Source organism: Anomaloglossus baeobatrachus, chromosome 1, assembly GCF_048569485.1.
Source record: "Anomaloglossus baeobatrachus isolate aAnoBae1 chromosome 1, aAnoBae1.hap1, whole genome shotgun sequence".
NCBI lineage: Eukaryota > Metazoa > Chordata > Amphibia > Anura > Aromobatidae > Anomaloglossus > Anomaloglossus baeobatrachus.
This window is the reverse complement of record NC_134353.1, coordinates 203,642,662-203,661,827: the sequence shown is the minus strand read 5'-3', so window position 1 is coordinate 203,661,827 and position 19,166 is coordinate 203,642,662. Positions and strand designations below refer to the sequence as shown.

General features: G+C 44.3%; 1 protein-coding gene across 2 annotated transcripts in view; it reads left to right on the top strand.

Annotated features, from left to right (window-relative positions):
* FHDC1 (FH2 domain containing 1) overlaps positions 1-19,166 on the top strand; it is a 75,975-nt gene that overhangs the window by 17,670 nt on the left and 39,139 nt on the right. For both annotated transcript variants that reach the window (XM_075347785.1, XM_075347777.1), the window contains exons 2-3: positions 49-652; positions 16,290-16,351. In XM_075347785.1, the coding sequence (XP_075203900.1) occupies positions 164-652; positions 16,290-16,351 (551 nt within the window). In that variant the 5' untranslated portion in view covers positions 49-163. The remainder of the gene's footprint in view (positions 1-48; positions 653-16,289; positions 16,352-19,166) is intronic.

Sequence of the window (19,166 nt, the reverse complement as noted above, 5' to 3'; positions counted from 1 at the left end):
CTTACTACTGTTTTACAACATAAAACTAACTTTGTCACTTCATTTCAGGTCTTGAACAAATAACATGCATGGATTGGCTGTGACATTTTGGACTAGAATGCTTTTCGACGACCCCGTGGTCCAACATTAGTGATGCCCCATTTGGCGACAGGTCTACATCAAGATGCATGTTATGAACTGCGTATCCCTGGTCAATGATAAAGAAAATGGAGACTGCAATGTGGTTATTAGTGCCTCAATGCTTGATGACCAATTAACAGAAGCATCAGAACCACCACCACCACCGCCTCCTCCCCCGCCTCCTCCTCCACCACCACTTGCCTTTCAGACTCATGGTTCTCACCCAGGGCCACCACCACCACCTCCTCCACCTGGGGCTCCTCCACCACTTCCTTTTCTACAAAATGGTATCTATGGACATGGCAGCAGTAACAACAAGAAGAAGAAAATTAGGAATTTTTTCTGGAAAACCATCCCTGAAGAGCAGGTAAAGGGTAAAACCAACATCTGGACTATAGCTGCTAGACAACATCCGTACCAGATTGACTCAAAGACAATTGAGGAATTGTTTGGGCAACAAGAGGATACAAAGTCAGGAGGGCTCAAGAGAATGGGGAGTTCGAGGTCATCTTTCCGTGAGCCGAAGGATGAGGTAACTGTCTAATTAAACTATATAAAGGATTAATAGTTTGTCGTGTATTAGTTTAACCTGGAGAGGCCATAATTAGTATGGAATGAATCGGCTGTGATCATATAATATGCCATCGTAGAGATTCTTTCACTCATGTCCCTCACATGCACTTTTCCAATCTGGACACTTTTGGTTGTTAGCCCAGGAAAAAGTTTGATGCATATTTATATATGTTACACTATTTTTCGGTATAATTTCTTGCGATTTTTGAGCTCTCCGTAAGAATCTTTATTGTTCACTGGCAGTGGATACAATTCTGTGCTGGTCTTGTCATGGACACCCAGGTCCATGGATTGTTACATGACACTTTCACCTGTGTCCATTACGTGACCAGTGCAGAGGTGTAGCCGCTCAGATCCTGAAAACTGATTAAATGTTACAGGAAATACAATTCTGTAAGGTTTTCTTGTACAAAGAGTAACATTTGCTGGAACCTTTTACACTCCTACTGAAAACAAAAAATAAAATGTTGTTTGTAAAGGTGTAAGATGCAGTGAGATACAAATTCCTAACTTTGTATCTGGTTACAAGAAACCGTATTAACTCATCCCATGTCCTGAAAAGAAGTAGAACAAGTATACGCTTGTGGTGATGATTAATACATGGAATAAATGTTGAAATTGTTAGATATTACATGCACATGTGTTTGTTGGCCGGGTGTCAATCTGTTTATTCAGAAGAGTGTAGAAATTTAGTGGCGTACGGTTATCTGTGCCACGATTACTCAGATAGGTGTATATGGTATGTATTTTATTTTTCTTTTTTTGGGGGTGCTGGGGGTTGGAGTGCAATAATTTTTCCCATCCTTGGCTATGCAGCCAGGAACCCAAACTCTTCACCCCTCTTTCTCCAAACTAAGGTAAAATTCTTAATATGTATATGAGTATTTCTACCGACTACACCTGCGTACAAAAGTGTCTCCGAGCTCACAGCTATAATTAACAATGGAGATACTAAATATTCTCTCTCCGCACTGTAAAAAAAGTCACTATCTGGTGTCATCCATACTTAAAGGTAAAAGGATCACAATCAAACTTGGTCAGATTTAGGCCATATTTCCACATTATAATTGTTACGTTTTTTCCCTGCTGCATTTTTTATTTTTAATGTGCAGAAAATCCACTGCAGTTAAGTGTTCAAAGATGGATGTGATTTAGTGCTATCCATGGTTTTCACGGATAGCCCTCGAACGCATGCTATTCTATGGGGCAGTGAACATGTCCGATTTCTTATTTTTTTTTTATTTTTTTTTTCTTTCTGTGGAAAAATCAGACATGTCAGATTTTCATCCGAAGGTCGGAACTGTTTTTCTTATATGTGGACTAATCAGACCTGTGAATGAAGCTTTAGTAAACACATGTCCACTGTTGAATTGTGTGTTCTTTGGTGCATTTTTTTCCCCCTATAGGCTGTTAGGGAGCCTAAAAAAAAAAAAAAAAGGTAGAAACTCTATTGCATTTGCAATCCCAGTATTTCTATACTAAAAACACTTGAAAAAAAACCTTACTGTATCGAATTCGGACCAAAACTGCATAGAAAGGGAAAACTCATGAACAGTCAAAAAAACAATAATCACTGCAGACTGTATTTTTTTTTTTTTTTGCATGGGCATCTGCAGTGTTTTCTAATGTCGGAACATGACTTAGAGGGAACCTGTCAAGAGTAATATGCACACAGAACCATGAGCAGTTTTGGTTGAATATTGCTAATCCCTGCCTAACCATCCCTGTAGTAGCATACATAAAGAGATCATTAGTATTTCTAAAGATCCCATATGATATGCTAATGAAGCCAGCGACTAGCCCTGGCTAGTGAGCCCCCTTAGCATGTTAGTACGCCCCCGTCTTTTGTGCTAACATGCTAATGAATGTGCAGCATCAGAGAATGGTCGTGCTCACCTTTTCTGCTGCCATTGCGTCAGAGTCCTGGATTTCTGCTCAATGCGCTTGATCCCGGACTTCCGGTCATGCACACTACATGGGTTTGAAGCCAGGACTCGTACACCTGGCTTCATAGTGCGCATAACCACCAGGTGTACGAGTTCTGGCTTTAAACTAGTGTGCATGACCGAAAGTCTGGGATCAAGTGCACGGAGACGAAATCCAGGACTCTGACGCGATGGCAGCAGAGAGGTGAGCGCGAACATCCTCTGATGCTGCACATTCGTTGGCATGTTAGCACACCCACAGGCCCACATGCTAAGGGGGCCAACTACCCAGGGGAAGTGACTCCCTCACAACTTGTCACTAGCCTCATTAGCATATGATAAGAGCTTTAGAAATACTTTCTAAAGATCCCTTTATCTATGCTAGTGTATACAGGGACAGTTAGGCAGGGATTAGAGATATGCACCCAGAACTGCTTATGGTTCTGGGTGCATATTACACCTGACAGGTTCCCTTTAAGTTGCGAGTGTGAAACTGTGTAGTCAGACATGTTTAGTGGCATCCCTTGGATGTCATGAGCAACGCTCACATCTCTGCATTTCGTGTGTTTTTATATAAGCTGCTCTTTTGTCATGTAGGACATTAGTCTTTTGCTCCTGTCATCAGGGACATGACCTTCAATGTCCCCTTTTGTTCACCCATTTTTCAGTTTGTAAGGTATGTAGAATATTTTTCTGCATTACAAAATCAAATTATAACTGTTATGATGATAAAGCCAGCAAATGGGAATATTAGAGATTTTGTAAGGGAAGAGTCTCTTTTCACTGTGTGTGATCAATAGAAAACCACACTCTTAAAAGGCTGTGAACCCAGATCTTATCTAAGTAGCCCTCATGGCAATTGGAAGGATGGGTCAATTTTCACACAGCCCGGGGACAGGTAAATAAACAAATCCTGGGTTTAAGCTGGCCATTGTAAAGGTTGTTGTCATGCACAACAATGCCGAAAGGTAAAGGGACAATTGGTAAATCAGTCTCTGCAGTGATCTTTGGCCTGGTCTGGAAGATCAATGATGGGATGCAGATCTTTCAGCATGAATAACTTTACAACTAAATTATACAAAAATAACTAAAAAAATCCATCACTGCAGATCAACGTTGCAATAAATAGATGCCATTGCTTGGCATATATCTAGCTCCTCATGAAAATGCACTAGTAGTCTTTAGAAAATGGAATAAGTATAATCATACTCTGTATGATTTTTTTTTTTTTTTCCCATCCATGACAGCAGCATAGAGAGCGGGATTCGCCCTTAAAGACAGGAAACCTACAGGATATTAGGGCGGTACCTCTCCCATATATCAGTTGGTTTCCTATTCTTGACTGGGGAACTTTCGTGGAAGACGGTGGTACCTAACACAGCTCATCCAGGCCTCGCCAGTCGATGCAGGCTGCATCTGGTGCAGGAGTCCTGGAAGCACCACATTGAGGCCAGAGGGACTTGACTGGCATGTGGACCAAGTGTTGCACTTCCCGGGACTGCTCATGCACATTCATGCACCTCAGAGATGCTTCTTGATGATGAGCATGCCAGCGACATCTTTGACCCGGAAGTGATATTTCACTTCTGGCATGGGAGCGGAGGAAGTGGATTCGGAGGGCGTGGCTGTGCCTGGCAGGTCCCACTTTAAAAATGCAATTAGACCTCCAGTGGAGCAGCTTTCTAGCTACAGCTTAATGCCTCCAGCATGATGGAAGAGGAGCAGCTACAGGTTTTTCCCCCCCTTTCTTTTGTTACTTAATTCCCCCCAGTTCTCCAAAATCACGTGGCAATATATGTGGAACAAATAAATTTCTTCAGGGTAGGCTTAACCTTAGAAGGGAGGATCAGGCACTTTGGGTTGGTAGAAGCTCCATGGATCTTCATGAAAATAGTGGAAGTGATGGCTCACCTTCGGGGGGGAAAAAGAGGTGCTGGTAGTCCCATACCTGGGCGACTTACTGATCATTGGCAGTTCAGCTAATCACTGCAACAGTCAACTACAAGAAGTATGTGCTACCTTAAATAAATTAAGGCTCTTAAATCTAAAAAAAAAAATCGAGGATAGAGCCCCCTCACAGTACAAATTTTTTTGGGTTTAGGCCTCATGCGGGCTCCCAGAATGCAGGACTGCCACCTTCCATAAGTCAAAATAGGAAAAATATACAGTCAGATTTTAGAGGCAGTAAAAGCTCCCGAAATGTCCCTCAGCAGGCCTATGTCACTATTGGGATCTCTGATAACAACATGCATACTGGCAGTATTGTGGGCTCTGTTTCACCACCAATGTGAGTGCCAAGGGATGGGGAGCTCCTTTTCGGGATCACCTGATCAAGAGAATATGGTCTAGAGACTAAGAAGCAGCTTATTCAAGTAAAAGTTACTAGCAATAGAGTATGCCATGAAAGACCTCCTATCCTCCATGGAAGTTTATTATGTAAGAATCCTCTCTGACAATCAAGTAAGAGTGGCTTATCTAAGTAATCAAGGAGGGACTCTGATCAGGGTCTTGATGGAAGTGATGGGCTGGATATTTTGGGTAACAGATGAGCCCCCTTCTTTCCTTGACAGTCTTGTATATGAAGGGAAAAGAAAAATACAAGGTGGACTTCTTAAAGGGAAGGTATCGTCAAAAAAAATAATAATAACTGAAAAAAATGTAAAGTAATGTTTAAATGTTTTGTTTAAAAATTATTTATTTTTTTTTAATTGTGCAAAATATAAAAAAAAATTAAAAAATTTGACATTTTCCACTGTTAAACACTAGGGGGAGCAGCTTCTGAAATCCTACTGAATTTCCACTGTATAAAAAGCTCAGATTACAGCCTGCCGTAAAGTGGGAGGAGTCTGCTCTCCTGTGTGTGATGTCGCCTCCCCCCTCCTAATCTGAGTGTTTACAACAGATAACAGAGAATGACATGTAGGGACACAGTGCACAGCCATTTTCATGGTGACCAGAAATGCCTAAAGCTGGTTTCACACTAAGCGACAGCGACAACGACGTCGCTGTTACGTCACCATTTTCGGTGACGTAACAGCGACCTTGTAAGTCGCTGTTATGATCGCTGCTTAGCTGTCAAACACAGCCGAAGCAGCGATCATAACGTCACTGTACTACATGTGCAGAGAGCAGGGAGCCGCGCTTAGTGCTGGCTCCTTGCTCTCCTTGCTACAGTATACATCGGGTTAATTACCCGATGCGTACTGCAGCCACATGGGCACAGCAGGAGCCGGCGCTGGCAGCAAGAGCGGAGGCTGGTAACGAATGTAAATATCGGGTAACCAGGGAAAGGTCTTCCCTTGGTTACCCGATGTTTACACTGGTTACTGCTTACCGCAGCTGCCAGTGCCGGCTCCTGCTCCCTGCTCGCTTCATTTCGTCGCTCTCTCGCTGTCACACACAGCGATGTGTGTGTCACAGCGGGAGAGTGACGACCAAAAAATGAAGCTGGACATTCAGCAACGACCGGCGACCTCACAGCAGGGGCCAGGTCGTTGCTGGATGTCACACACAGCGACAGCGACGGGACGTCGCTGCAACGTCACAGAAAATGGTGACGTAGCAGCGACGTCGTTGTCGCTGTGTGTGACACCAGCTTAAGGCTATGTGTCCACGGTAGAATGTTGCTGCGGATTTTTCTGCATGAAAATCCGACTTTCGCGGCAAATCTGCACCTTTTTTTGCCGCGGATTTTGATGCGGATTTTTTTATTTTTTTTCCCCATTCTATAGCCAAAATCCGGATCAAAATCCGCAACAATAATTGACATGCTGCAGATTTTTCCATGCTCAGCAGACAGTATCACACAGGATAGGATTAGATACACGGCTCAGCAGACAGTATCACACAGGAGAGGATTAGATACACAGCTCAGCAGACAGTATCACACAGGATAGGATTAGATACACGGCTCAGCAGACAGTATCACACAGGAGAGGATTAGATACACGGCTCAGCAGACAGTATCACACAGGAGAGGATTAGATACACGGCTCAGCAGACAGTATCACACAGGAGAGGATTAGATACACGGCTCAGCAGACAGTATCACACAGGAGAGGATTAGATACACAACCCTGCAGACAGTATCACCGGTACACACACAGGTACTCACATGCAGTGGCGCGCGCGTGCACACACACAATCAACCCTGATGGGGACCACACACACACACACACACACACACACACACACACACACACACACACACACACACACACACACCTTTCACATCATTCCTCCCTGTGACCTCCGGTGGGCGCTCCAGGCAGCATGCCATCCTCCCCTGCGTCCGGCCGACATTTCACACATCCGATCGCATACACTCACACATCCGATCGCATACACTCTCACACACTCACGATATCGCACATACCTGTACAATCGCACACACCCAGCAGCGGCGGGCAGAGCGGGGACTTGGGAGAACGGAGGGAGGGGGGTGTCATTGGAGACGGTAACGGCGGCGGCAGTAGCTGGGGCAGAGCAGGGGCTGGGGAGAACGGAAGGATGGGATGTCATCGGAGACAGTAAGGAGGGGAGGGGAGGGGAGGCGGCCCGTACTCTCACATCCCGGCGGTTGACAGGGGTAAAGTGGAGCAAACGGCACACGCTGTGAGCTCCACAATAATGGCGCTGAACTCCTCCCTCTTGTGTTCTGGACAGCCCAGGGGGCGCGTCCACGTCACAGCAGACGCCCACTGTAACGTATGGCAAGGGGTCAGAGCCCGACTATCAGAGTCTATGCACTGGGGCTGCCATAAAGGAAGGAGTTACTGTCGTTACACACACGCCAAATCCAGCATGGCAGCCCCCAGTGCCTCCAGTAAGATAAGAATTACATAAAAACTAAATAAGCTGCGATTTTCATTTTGTATTAGAAATACTTGATTTCATAATCACTATTTTTAATACAAAAATAAAAAACCGCGATACCTTCCCTTTAAAGGCAAGCTATCACCAGTTTTGGGGCCTATAAGCTGCAGCCACCACCAGTGGGCTCTTATATACAGCATTCTAACATGCTGTGTATAAGAGCCCAGGCCGCTGTGTAGAAGAAACACTTTATAATGCTTAAACTGGTCGCTGCGATGGAATTGAGTCAGAGAGGCGTCTGTTCTCCGGTGCCGGCGCCTCCTCTTTCGGATATCTTCATCCTCCTTCGGAAGCCTGTGTGCATGATGCATCCTATGTCATACACACTCTCTGGTACCGTGCAAGAGCACTACAATACTTTGATCTTCCCTGCTCAGGGCAGGTCAAAGTGCGCCTGTGCATGACCTCAGTGCTGGCAATTGTGTATGATGTAGGACGCGTCATGCACGCCGACTTCAGAAAAAGGAGAACAAAGATGGCCGAAAGAGGAGGCGCCAGTCCCAGTGAGCGGAGGCACCCATCCGACCGATCTGCATCGAAGCGACCTCTTAGGTGAGTATTATAAAGTGTTTTTTTTTTTTATGTTCTACACAGCGGCCTGGGCTCATATACAGCATGTTAGAATGCTGTATATGAGCCCACTGGTGGTGGCTTCAGCTTATAGGCCCCAAAAATAGGGACAGGTTCCCTTTTAAGCTGCAGCGTGCTAAAGTAGGGAGAATGGGTCTTAAGCTAATCCATTTTCAATCACATTGTGGACATGTGGGGACTACCGAAGATGGATCATTTTGTGAACAGGCAAAACAGAAAACTGAAAAGGTTTTGTTCTCCAAATCCCAGAGAATATCCTCCATTGGTAATTCTCAGTCCAGCAGTCCTGAGGAAAATCGGGGGAAGACCGGGCAAGGGTCATGCTGATTGCACAATTCTGGCCAAAAAGACTATAAGGCTTTCTTGGTTAAGAATGAGGTCCATATTAGCCTTTTATCCTGTAGATTTCTTGTCCTTGACGGCTGGATCCCTCTTTATCTCCGTGGTGCTGACATGGGTTTTGAAAAATCACATTAACGGTAATTTACTTTTTTTTTTTTTTCCATTTTTTTGTTTTTGTAACTAAAATTTTACAAAACCCATGAGAATTTAATAACAGGAGCTTTGGTTGGAGAGCTTCTACTCCAAAAACTATTGTGGGGGGGGGGGGGGTGTAAGGGGGAAACTCTGTGTGAACATATCCAAAATCAGTTGTAAAAAAAATCTCTAGTGTGTTGCCAGCTTTAATGTAATTTTTAGCAGATGGTGTGCTGGTTTGGACTGACAGGTGATACTTGGTACTAATTGTACAATTTGGAAGACTATAAAGAGCCCCGGGGCTTCCTAAGATGAGCTGTTTTTTTCTTCTGGTTATTTTGGTGCAGAGTGTGGTCTTAGGCGTGATCATGTTTGAAGGTGGAGACAATAACAGGCGTTGCACATGTTGGAGAGCGTACAGGGTGTAAGAACAATTTATTCTGGCTTGTGCTGCTCTAAGATGATTCATGCTTTTTCTTTGCATTTCCCAGATCCACCGGTTACACTATCAAATGGTTTTGTATCCTGGAAAGGATGTAATATTGAATCTATCAGATGTCGTATTTAGCATTGATGTATCTCCACACAGATTTCCAGATATTCTGCAGACCTCATATAACAAGGCTGCCCTTGGGTGCCCTACACTGATGACTCTACATTCATTGAAATCTTATTGTGGCTACGAGCCATTTTAGTGTTTCAGATTTCTGGTATCTCTTCCTTGTCCATTGCCATGCCATAAATGTGCAATAAAGCTTTTTTTTCCATGTGGAAATATGGTAGAATAACAGTGGGTGTAGACCTCCATGGGTGTTCAGCAGTCTATGTAACATGCCTTTGTTAGTTTTATTCATGCGGCAGACCCTTGTTTTAGTAAGAGACGGCTATAACTCAGTGGAATGTCACCAGACTCCCATTAAGTCGCCTGCTGACGTATGTGTCCGAAATGTCTTCCTCTGTCCTTTTATTAAACCATCACACTGAAGGGCAGTGGGTTTGTATAGTTGAGTTAGTCAAGTTAGAACGTCGTTTATATCAGATTTGCTGCACTATTTTTGTAGTAATCCAATGAGTAAAATGTCTTCATCAACAATCATCTGATTGTAATGGGGAAATTTAGGAACTGGTGATGAAACTAGTGTGTTTACTACATACACACAACCTGGCTGCTCACCTAAACTGCTCGGATTCTAGATAAGGGGCATCAGAGATTATTAGAAGCTACTCAGTCCCTTCCCTTTATAGAAACAAGGAGCCGTCTTATTCATGTAAGTGGCCGCTGGCTGTATTCCAAACTCAGCCAATTTCTGTTTGTACACTTCTTCATTTTTTTTCCCCTCCTTTTTCCGAAAAGAGTCGTAATGTTTCTTGTGTTTTTGTTTTTTTTTTGTCTGTCAACAAATCAATACAAGGTCTTGTTTGTGGGATGAGATGTAGCTCCATTCAATTTCTCTATACAATCTACCTAAAAAGGAGGCAAAAAAAAAAAAATCTAAGTGCAATTAAATAGTGAAAAAAGCAGTTCAGCCATTTTTTGTTAGGTTTTGTTTTTACAGAGTTCGATGTGCAGTAAAAATGTCAGCGTGAGTATTCGGGTCAGTATGATTGAGATACCAACTGTATGGGCGCTTCATATCTTTATTGTTAGAATTTTGGAGCACATTTGATGTTTGGTAGCTTTTTGGTGCATTTTTTTTTTTTTTTCTCCTGATATACAACTTGAAATAAATGTAGAAATATATTGTTCAGTCATAGCAACAAATTAGTCTTTCAAAGTAAGTCCCCCTCGTGCAATAAAAGCTGTTCTTACATGTCAAGGTATGGACTCCACAAGACGTACGAAGGTGTTCTACAATTTTCAACACAGAGACGTGAGTCCGATCCTGGACATTGTGTGATGGGGTCTCCGTGGATCACACTTGTTCTTACAATTGTTGGACAAGCGATTCATTAGGTCACCTTCTTTCATTGCTTCATGGTCCAGTTTTGATAATAATGTACCCATTGTAAGCATTTTGCGCCCTGGGGTGGGTTAAGCAAGGGTATACTGACCAATCTGCAGATACAAAGCCGTAAGCTAGGGTCACACGTAGCGACGCAGCAGCGACCATGACTGACGACCTGACCTTATCAGGATCGCTGCTGCGTCGTTACATGGTCGCTGGTGAGCTGTCAAACATGCAGATCTCACCAGCGACCAGCCCCCAGCCAGCAGCGACGCGAAGAGGCGATGCTGCGCTTGGTAACTAAGGTAAATATCTGGTAAGCCTTCGCTGGTTACCCGATATTTACCTTGGTTACAGCGCACACCGCTTAGCGCTGGCTCCATGCACTCCTAGCCAGAGTACCCGATGTGTACTCTGGCTACGCATGCAGGGAGCCGGCACTGGCATCCTGAGAGCGGCGGATGCTAGTAACTAAGGTAAATATCGGGTAACCAGAGAAGTACTTTGCTTGGTTACAGCTTACCTCAGGCTGCCAGAAGCCGTCTGCTCGCTTCAGTTCGTCGCTCTCTCGCTGTCACACACAGCGGGAGAGCAACGTCCAAAAAATGAAGCAGGACATTCAGCAACGACCGGCGACCTCATAGCAGGGGCCAGGTTGTTGCTGGATGTCACACATAGCGACAGCGATGGGATGTCGCTGCTACGTCACAGAAAATGGTGACTTAGCAGCAACGTCGTTGTCACTGTGTGTGACACCACCTTTGTGTAAAGCTTCATGTGTTGAACTGTCTAATCTATCAATGCTAGGCTATTCCAGCAGTTACAGTAGTTCTTCTTTAGTATTGGACCAGATGGGCTAGCTTTCGAGTTCCACATGCATTGATGAGCCTTGCCTTTGGTTCACAAGTTGTCCTTCCTTGGAGCACCTTTGCTTGGTGGTAACCCCTGTATAGTTGGAACAACCTTCATGATATTGCATTTGGAGGTGCTTTGATAGAGTTGTCACAATGTAATCTTTGTCCGAGTCACTAATGCCCTTCTGCTTGCCCATTTTTCAATTTGCAACATGTTGACATTAGTAAATGGCTGTTCACACTCGCTGCCTAATATATCCTACCCGTTAACCCTTGTGCCTTTTCAATAAGTTAACGTTGTGTTATGGCTGACCTGTGTGTGTAACATCGGTCAGCGATAGTGTAACCTTAGCCCATTGTAGCGGCACCTGTAGCGATAGAGATGTATGCAGACTAGGTTTCCCTGCTACTTCACACTGCTTGTATGGTAATGTTGGCTTAATTAACGAAGAATCATTCCCATTATTTTGTACAGTTAATTGATATTTACAGATGCATATAACTGGCCATAGCGGAACTTTATGTGGAAATTATATTTTCATGTTGGTGTACTGTTCATGGGTACACTGTGGGACTTTCCTTGGGAACATTACTCACGCCAGACACATTAGTTAGTAAAACAAGTACAAATCAATAGATAATTACTGTCTCTTGCCTTTGTTATCAGAAAAGGCCAGCTTTACATCCCGGCACGGAGTCTGGGCAGGTACTTTCTCCAGATTTATAATGGGTTAATGAGCGGCACAGTGTGTACCCATTGTGAAGCAGCAGCTCCTGATCTTGGGTGCAATACGCGGATGTTCTCCTGAGTATTTATTTACTGTTTATTGTGTTATCCTTGGCATCCGTTGCCTACACGTGACTCCACCACAAAGCTTTGTTACTGTAAGCCTAAAGCCAGCCCCGTGATGTACGAGTTTTACAAGGAGAGCCCTGATTACTTCATATGTTTTTATCAGTAAGAGAAGTCGACCTCTACGCCGGTCATCGGCACATGAAATCGGGAGTAGAACTGATCTCACATGGCCGTGATGTCAGGTTACATGGGCTCTACTCCAAAATGCAGGGTACAAAGGAACTGAAATATGTTCTCCAAACAGTAAACATTCTCATTTCTCACCGGGGACTTATGGATCTAAGATAGAAAATGTAAAATGGCACTTGGTTGCTATTTGTGGCCGCCCGGTGTTTGTTGCACCTTGTTGCACTGTGCCTATGGGTCAAGGCAAACCCAAGGTAAAACTTGTATTACGCCCTTATCGCGTTTGCATGGATTTCTTTTTCTGCATGCTTTAGTTTCCTTACATTTATTAAGATCTTTAAAAGCCAAGTAATGTGTAGGGCTTGCCTCATTCTCCACCATCCCTGGATATATCTTACGTTATTCGGAATAAAATAAGATTTGTTTTCATCAGGACTAGTTTTCTATAGAGAGCGCACATCCTGTGCTTTGTCCTGCTGCCCCAGATAAAGACCTGTTTTCATAGACTATAGATAGACGGAGCTAGAAAGTGATGATGGCACAGCAGGAAGATAATGCAGGAGGGGTACTGACTCTTATTTTACGTGCTACAAGGCCCAGCCATTACGTGATGGCTCCTATAACTGATAGCTGCTGGGTGATGTTATTTAATACATGCACTATTCTAATTATACTGTACATATCGTCACTTTTCCAGAGTTGTTTGCTGACTCCTGTAGGACATATAATGGGTTAGGACATGTAGAAGGCACAAATTGTGCCAGGGAAAATGGGCACAACCAAAGATTAATGAAAAAGACAAGGACCACCCACAGATCTCATTTTCAACAAATGGGCAACAACTCCCAAAAACATACATTAGAAACTCTGGAAGAAAGGAGTCTTTAAATTTTGCCAAGAGTAGACATAGTATCCTAATAAGCAACACCATATTATTATTATTATTATTATTATTATTATTATTATTATTATTATTATTATTATTATTATATTTTTGCTCCAGAATGCAAATAATTAAACAAATTAGGGATGAGGTATAATGCAAAAGGGGAAAGAACCCCACGTGCCCCCGGAATAAAAGGACCAGTAAATATGATGTATATATTCAATAATGGGATACACTGAGAACGAACATTAGATGGTGCCAAACAATTGTGACTAACAGGATTATATCATAATGATTGTAGCTCACTACCATCCATGAATAATCACACATAAGGGCAACCAATCACTCACCCATAAACTAGATGCTCAATAACCGTCTGGTACCGGGGTTACACGTGGGGACCGACGTCCCATTATAATGAGTAATTTTTGTTATTTCACTGGTGGTTTCTGGAGTTTTTCTTTTTTAAATTATTTCTCTGAATCTGAAGTGCAGTGTAAAGCATGGAGGACTGACAGTGCAATAGACAAAGCCTCTGACAGGTGTTGATTTTTGAACTAATATTTGTAGCCAGTGATGCTATGTGCATCCTGTGTGGTACACAGGCAAGAAACTGGGAATACTGAAGAAGCTAAATAGCAGTTACTGGAGTTTTTCCATTACCTAAAATGCATTTAAGTCCTTTTCTAAAAATTAATTTTAATGTTTCAAGTCCATGGTGTAAAATTGAGTAAATGCTTCCACAGCCAGGATGAGCAGCTCTTGATGTCTTCTCAGTACGTTTTCCCGTCTTGCCTCCTCCTAGACTTCATTTGATGGGTTCTATTGAGGTTGGTTTAGCCCATAGAAGTCTTTGGCCTGAATATGTGCTGTAACTGCTTGTTGTTGCCAATTCTCAGCTTCTCAAAGACGTTTGTAGGATCCATTGACGTTGATGAGATCCTTAGAAGAGTATGTGAAGCCGATCTGCAAATCTCCGTAGGGAAGCTTGTACTGCTAAGACTGGAGCAGGTGCAAGGCTGTATAAATGCATCCTAATTGCCAAATCATCTGTTTCTTACAAACCGTACAATATTTTTAATTGAAGCAAATTCCAAACTAGTTTTATTTTAATAAATTGACCAACTCTTTGAAGGGAATATGACAGGGTGTCTGTGCTGCCCGAACCACGTGATTCGGATACTAGCTGTTCTAGTGTAGCTGTGGGTTAAGCCCTGAAATGGTGGGTACGGTAGTTTCAGAGAAAATCTACTTTGAAAAGCCGGCTGACGACTCTGCCTCAGACAATTTCTCGGAGACCGGTCCCCGGCATCTTCTCCCCACCCCTCTCCAATAGACTGACAGTTCTGTGTGTGTAAACAGCTGTAAGGCCGGTGTCACACTTGCGAGTGCCTCGCGTGTATCTCTCGCGAATTTCGCGGTGTATCACCCTGCACGGACTCATACTCTGCTCACAGGAGCGGGTCGGTTGCATGCATCTCTGTGCAGCTAAGACGCTCCTGTCCGGAAAGTGTGAGTCCGTGACGGGTGATGCGCCACGAAACTCGCGAGAGATACACGTGAGGCACTCGCAAGTGTGGCACCTGCCTAATAAGGCAAAAAGTGTCTGAAGCATATTTCTTGTAGTTCGGGCAGCATGAATCTCCTGTCACATTCTTCTTGCTGAATACTACTTTAAAAAGGGAATTTATCATCTATGCAAGAAAAAGGTGATAAATACCACTATACCTTGTCACTGCCATGGACAATGAATGGACTAGTGCGGAGTGCATGATGCCAATTTTCATTAACGATGCTCCAAGATTGTGGCTGGTTGAATAGACTTGTAGGTCTCCCTGTTCTGGTGATGAGATTGGAAATGAATGCTTCATATTTCAGTTAAAAGGAATCAGTCACCAGGTTTTTGCTACATCTGAGAGCAGTGTTGTATAAGGACTGAGACCCTGATTCCAGTGATGTGTCAGTTATTGGGCTGCATGCTGTCGTTTTGATAAAATTACTGATTTATCTGCTGCAGATCTACCAGTTATCTGATTGCTGAGCTCTATATAACCCTGCCCACATCATTGCTTGGCAGCTTTGGTGTGGGTGGGGTTATACAAATCTCATGAATATGGAGGACTACATGACTGCAGGCCTGTTAGCCCTCTAATGTTGATCTCCTGCTGATAAAACAGTGATTTTATCAAATTTACATTAAGCACAGTAAAGGTGGCTTTACACACTGCAACATCGCAAACGACATCGCTGTAACGTCACCGGTTTTGTGACGTAATAGCGACCTCCCCAGCGACATTGCAGTGTGTGAAACACATCAGCGACCTGGCCCCTGCTGTGAAGTTGCTGATCGCTACAAATCGTTCAAAACCATTCTTTGGTCCTTTGTTTCCCGCTGTGCAGCATGATCGCTAGAAAGTCTCAGTGTGTAAAGGGGACTTTACAGCGACTTCGTTAGCGACTTCGCTTTCAAAAAGCTGCTTTACAACGTCCCCAATGACTAGCTAGGTCGTTCTGCAGGTCCGGATCGCTGTTGCATCGTTGGCCAGGTCTGCCTGTTTGACAGCTCACCAGAGACTCACCAGAGACATTGTAGCGATCCCGGCCAGGTTGGGATCGCTGGTGGGATCACTAGAAAGTCTGTGTGTAAAGGGGCCTTAAGTGACACATCACTGGAATTAGGATCTCTGCTTCTATTGTTATACTGCTCTTAGATTAGGTGATGATAAGCTGGTGATGGATCCAGTTTAAGAAACCCGTTTTATAGATTCCCAAAATTTCCGCTCAGAAAAAAATGTAATTGGGGTTTTAAGTAAAGGTGTCCAGTGGCTAAAGCTCATCAATAAGAGGCGTTTGTTCATTACAGGTTTATCATGGAAGGGGAAATCTGGTGTGTTACCTGTATCTATTACAGGACCGTCTGCTGCTGGATGATTAATTCATGCGTCCGTCAGACACCGTTCTACAATGGACACATCGACTTCTGCTTTCTATCAAATGTAAGATGTATATTGTGCATGTTAATTTCTAAACATAAACATACTTTGCTTTTTATTTTTCTAGGTTTCTCTTCTGGATTCCAAGCGAAGCATGAATATTGGGATCTTCCTGAAACAGTTTAAAAAGTGAGTTCTGCCGTAGTTATTTCTGCACCAAGGAAACTATTCTATTTATGACGTTGTCTTAATAGTTTTCATTAAAAGAAATGCGATTATTAAAAAAATAATGGATGAGCTGGCAAAGTGTTTTTTTTTTTTTTTTTTGTTTTTACGTATATAAAAAAAATCTCAATTTCAAGCTGTTTTTTTTGTTTTTTTTTTTTATAAAAAGGCGGCAAGTGGATATAAAGGTGTTTTGTATATAACATTCATCATGCATCGCCAAACGTATTAAAGGGAATCGGTCACCAGAATTGTCCCCTATAAGCTGTGGCCACCACTAGTAAGCTATTATATACAGTATTCTAGAATACTGTACATAAGTGCCCAGGCTGCTCTGTAGAACATAAGAGCTTTTAGTATACTCACCTGGGGCGCGGTTGGGTTTGATGGGCGTCGCTGGTCTGTCTCGCCCCTCCTTTCTTCCTTTCATCACCATCCTGCTTCCTAGTCCCATGTGGATGACGCGTTCTATGTCATCCACATGTGGCGCCCCTGACCTGGCCAGGCACCACTGAGTACTGCACCCATGCTGGGGGCAGTGCAATACAGGTAATCCAGAAGGCTGACCGAGGTTTGACTACACAGGCGCATAGTAATCAGGTCTCACACATCTACCTTTGATAGGGACCCCTGGGGAATCCAGGAGGGGGCGTGGCCTCCATGTCCACTCAAGGTGTGTGGTAGAGAGCCTGGTTGCTAGGTTGCGTAGGCAAACAGAGTAGGAAGGAGTGAGTGGAGTCTGAAGTGGAGCTCAGGGAGAGCAGACGCAAAGAGAAGACCTGAAGCTGCCACTAGTCAGACAACGTACGCGCAGTGACTACCGACGGGGGAGATCGTCACCTGGTGGTGCCACCCAAAATCCACCCTAGGCTAGAGAGAGCAAAGGGGCGGCAGAGTAAGGGGACTGCCAGGGAGGTACCAGGTCCGCAAGGGTAACAGGTCCCAGTCCAGAGATTTATCCAATTTTCTTCTGCCAAACCTGCCGGTGGGGGCACTTCAGACCCACACCATACCACCACAGAATCCGGAGCCACGTAGCAAAGTGAGGGCCCATAGTTCACAGGAGGCAAGCAGCCGGAGTGACCTGGTCCAGGCTACAAGCAAACGGGCCAAAAGAAGGGGAGAGGGGCATCAGCAACTTCCCTGGGCAACCCCAGCAGAACTTCAAGTAGGGGTCATTCCAAAACACACAGGGCTAGGAAGGCGAGTTGGTAGTCACCCTCATCAGTCAGCCGGAAGGATACCTGGTTCCAGCCTGGTTCATCCCAGCTACGCCCGGGTTACTCACCCTACCATCAACAGTGAGTAAAAACCCTGAAAGACTGCCTGGACTGTGTTTGAGTCATTCTGCGCCTTGTGGTTCCACACACTTACACAGGGCCCTGGGGCTTGCCTCACTCTCGGGAGGCCACTACAACTGACTGCACCCACCATCAGCCCCAGGCACCCCTTAATCTGCAGTGGCGGTCACCCTGACCGCAATACCGAGAGTGGCGTCACGAAAATCCTAAAGAGAAGGTTCCCTACCTGTGAGCAGACTGACCATCCCACGTGGAGTCCCTGAAGGTAATGCACCGACAACACCTGTGGGGCTTCACACACACAGAGGCACGCACACTTTTCTCTGTCCTTCTGAGGACAGAACAAAGTAGTGTAATGTGTTGGGGAAAGGTCAAAGGCTGCCCGTGCATGCACACTAAAATTCTTTGATCTGCCCTTAGCGGGGCAGGGAGAAGTACGGGTCCGCAGGAGAGCAATGAAGGCCTCTGTGTGGATGACGTAAGACACGTCATCCACAGCAGGGAAGGAGAACGGCGATGGAAGGAGGAGAGAAGGTGCCAGACTGTGACCAGCGACACCCATTGGACCCAATTGCCTCTCAGGTGTGCATAATGTTTTTTTACATTGTAAAGATAGACCTGAGCACTTACGCAGCGTTCTAGAATGCTGTATATATAAGAGCTCACTGGTGGTCACAGTTTATTATGGCCAAATCTGGTGATAGATTCCATTTAATACCAAGAGCTATCAAGTGTACTTAAGTTTGATCACACTATATTGAGCAATAGAACTGACTCTTCCACAACGAAGACATCACATCTAATTTATATATAATGGATATAGAGGCAACACGCTAGTCCTAATGAAAGTGAATTTATTCTCCAAATATGCAACGTTTAAGCTTTTAATGCAGCATAAATCAAATTAGCAATGCTTAATGAAGGTTGCAATCAGAGCTGAAACATTGCAGATTTGGTGACTAAATTCACTTTCATTGGGACCTTCTGAGTACTGCCTGTTTTTCCATTTTTTTTAATTTCATTGGCTTTTTTTCCTGGAGGGATATTTCTGCATCCGCCACGGAAGGCTGTGCTGCTAAACCTCATCATAGATACAGTGGAACTTTGGTTAACAAGAACAATCCTTCTAGGAGTGTGCTTGTAAACCAATTTACTCGTCTGGCAAAGCAAAATTTCCCGTAGGAAATCATTGGAATGCAGACTATTTGTTCCACAACTTGTAGTAATATCCCATCCTGGTCCCCTATTGTGCCATTGCGCACACACGCACACGTGCACATTATGCTCACTTATCCTCCGTTCCCTCGCCGTCCTGGTTCTTGCAGTCTGCCAGTAACCATGGTGGCCGATTTTCAAGGGCTGCCGCTGTCAGGCCTTCAGCGGCTGTCGTCATTGCCATGAGCTGCTTGCCTCTGTGATTGGCCAGCGCGCTGACCTGAGAGGCATAAGCCACTTGCCTCTGATTGGCCAGGGCGCTG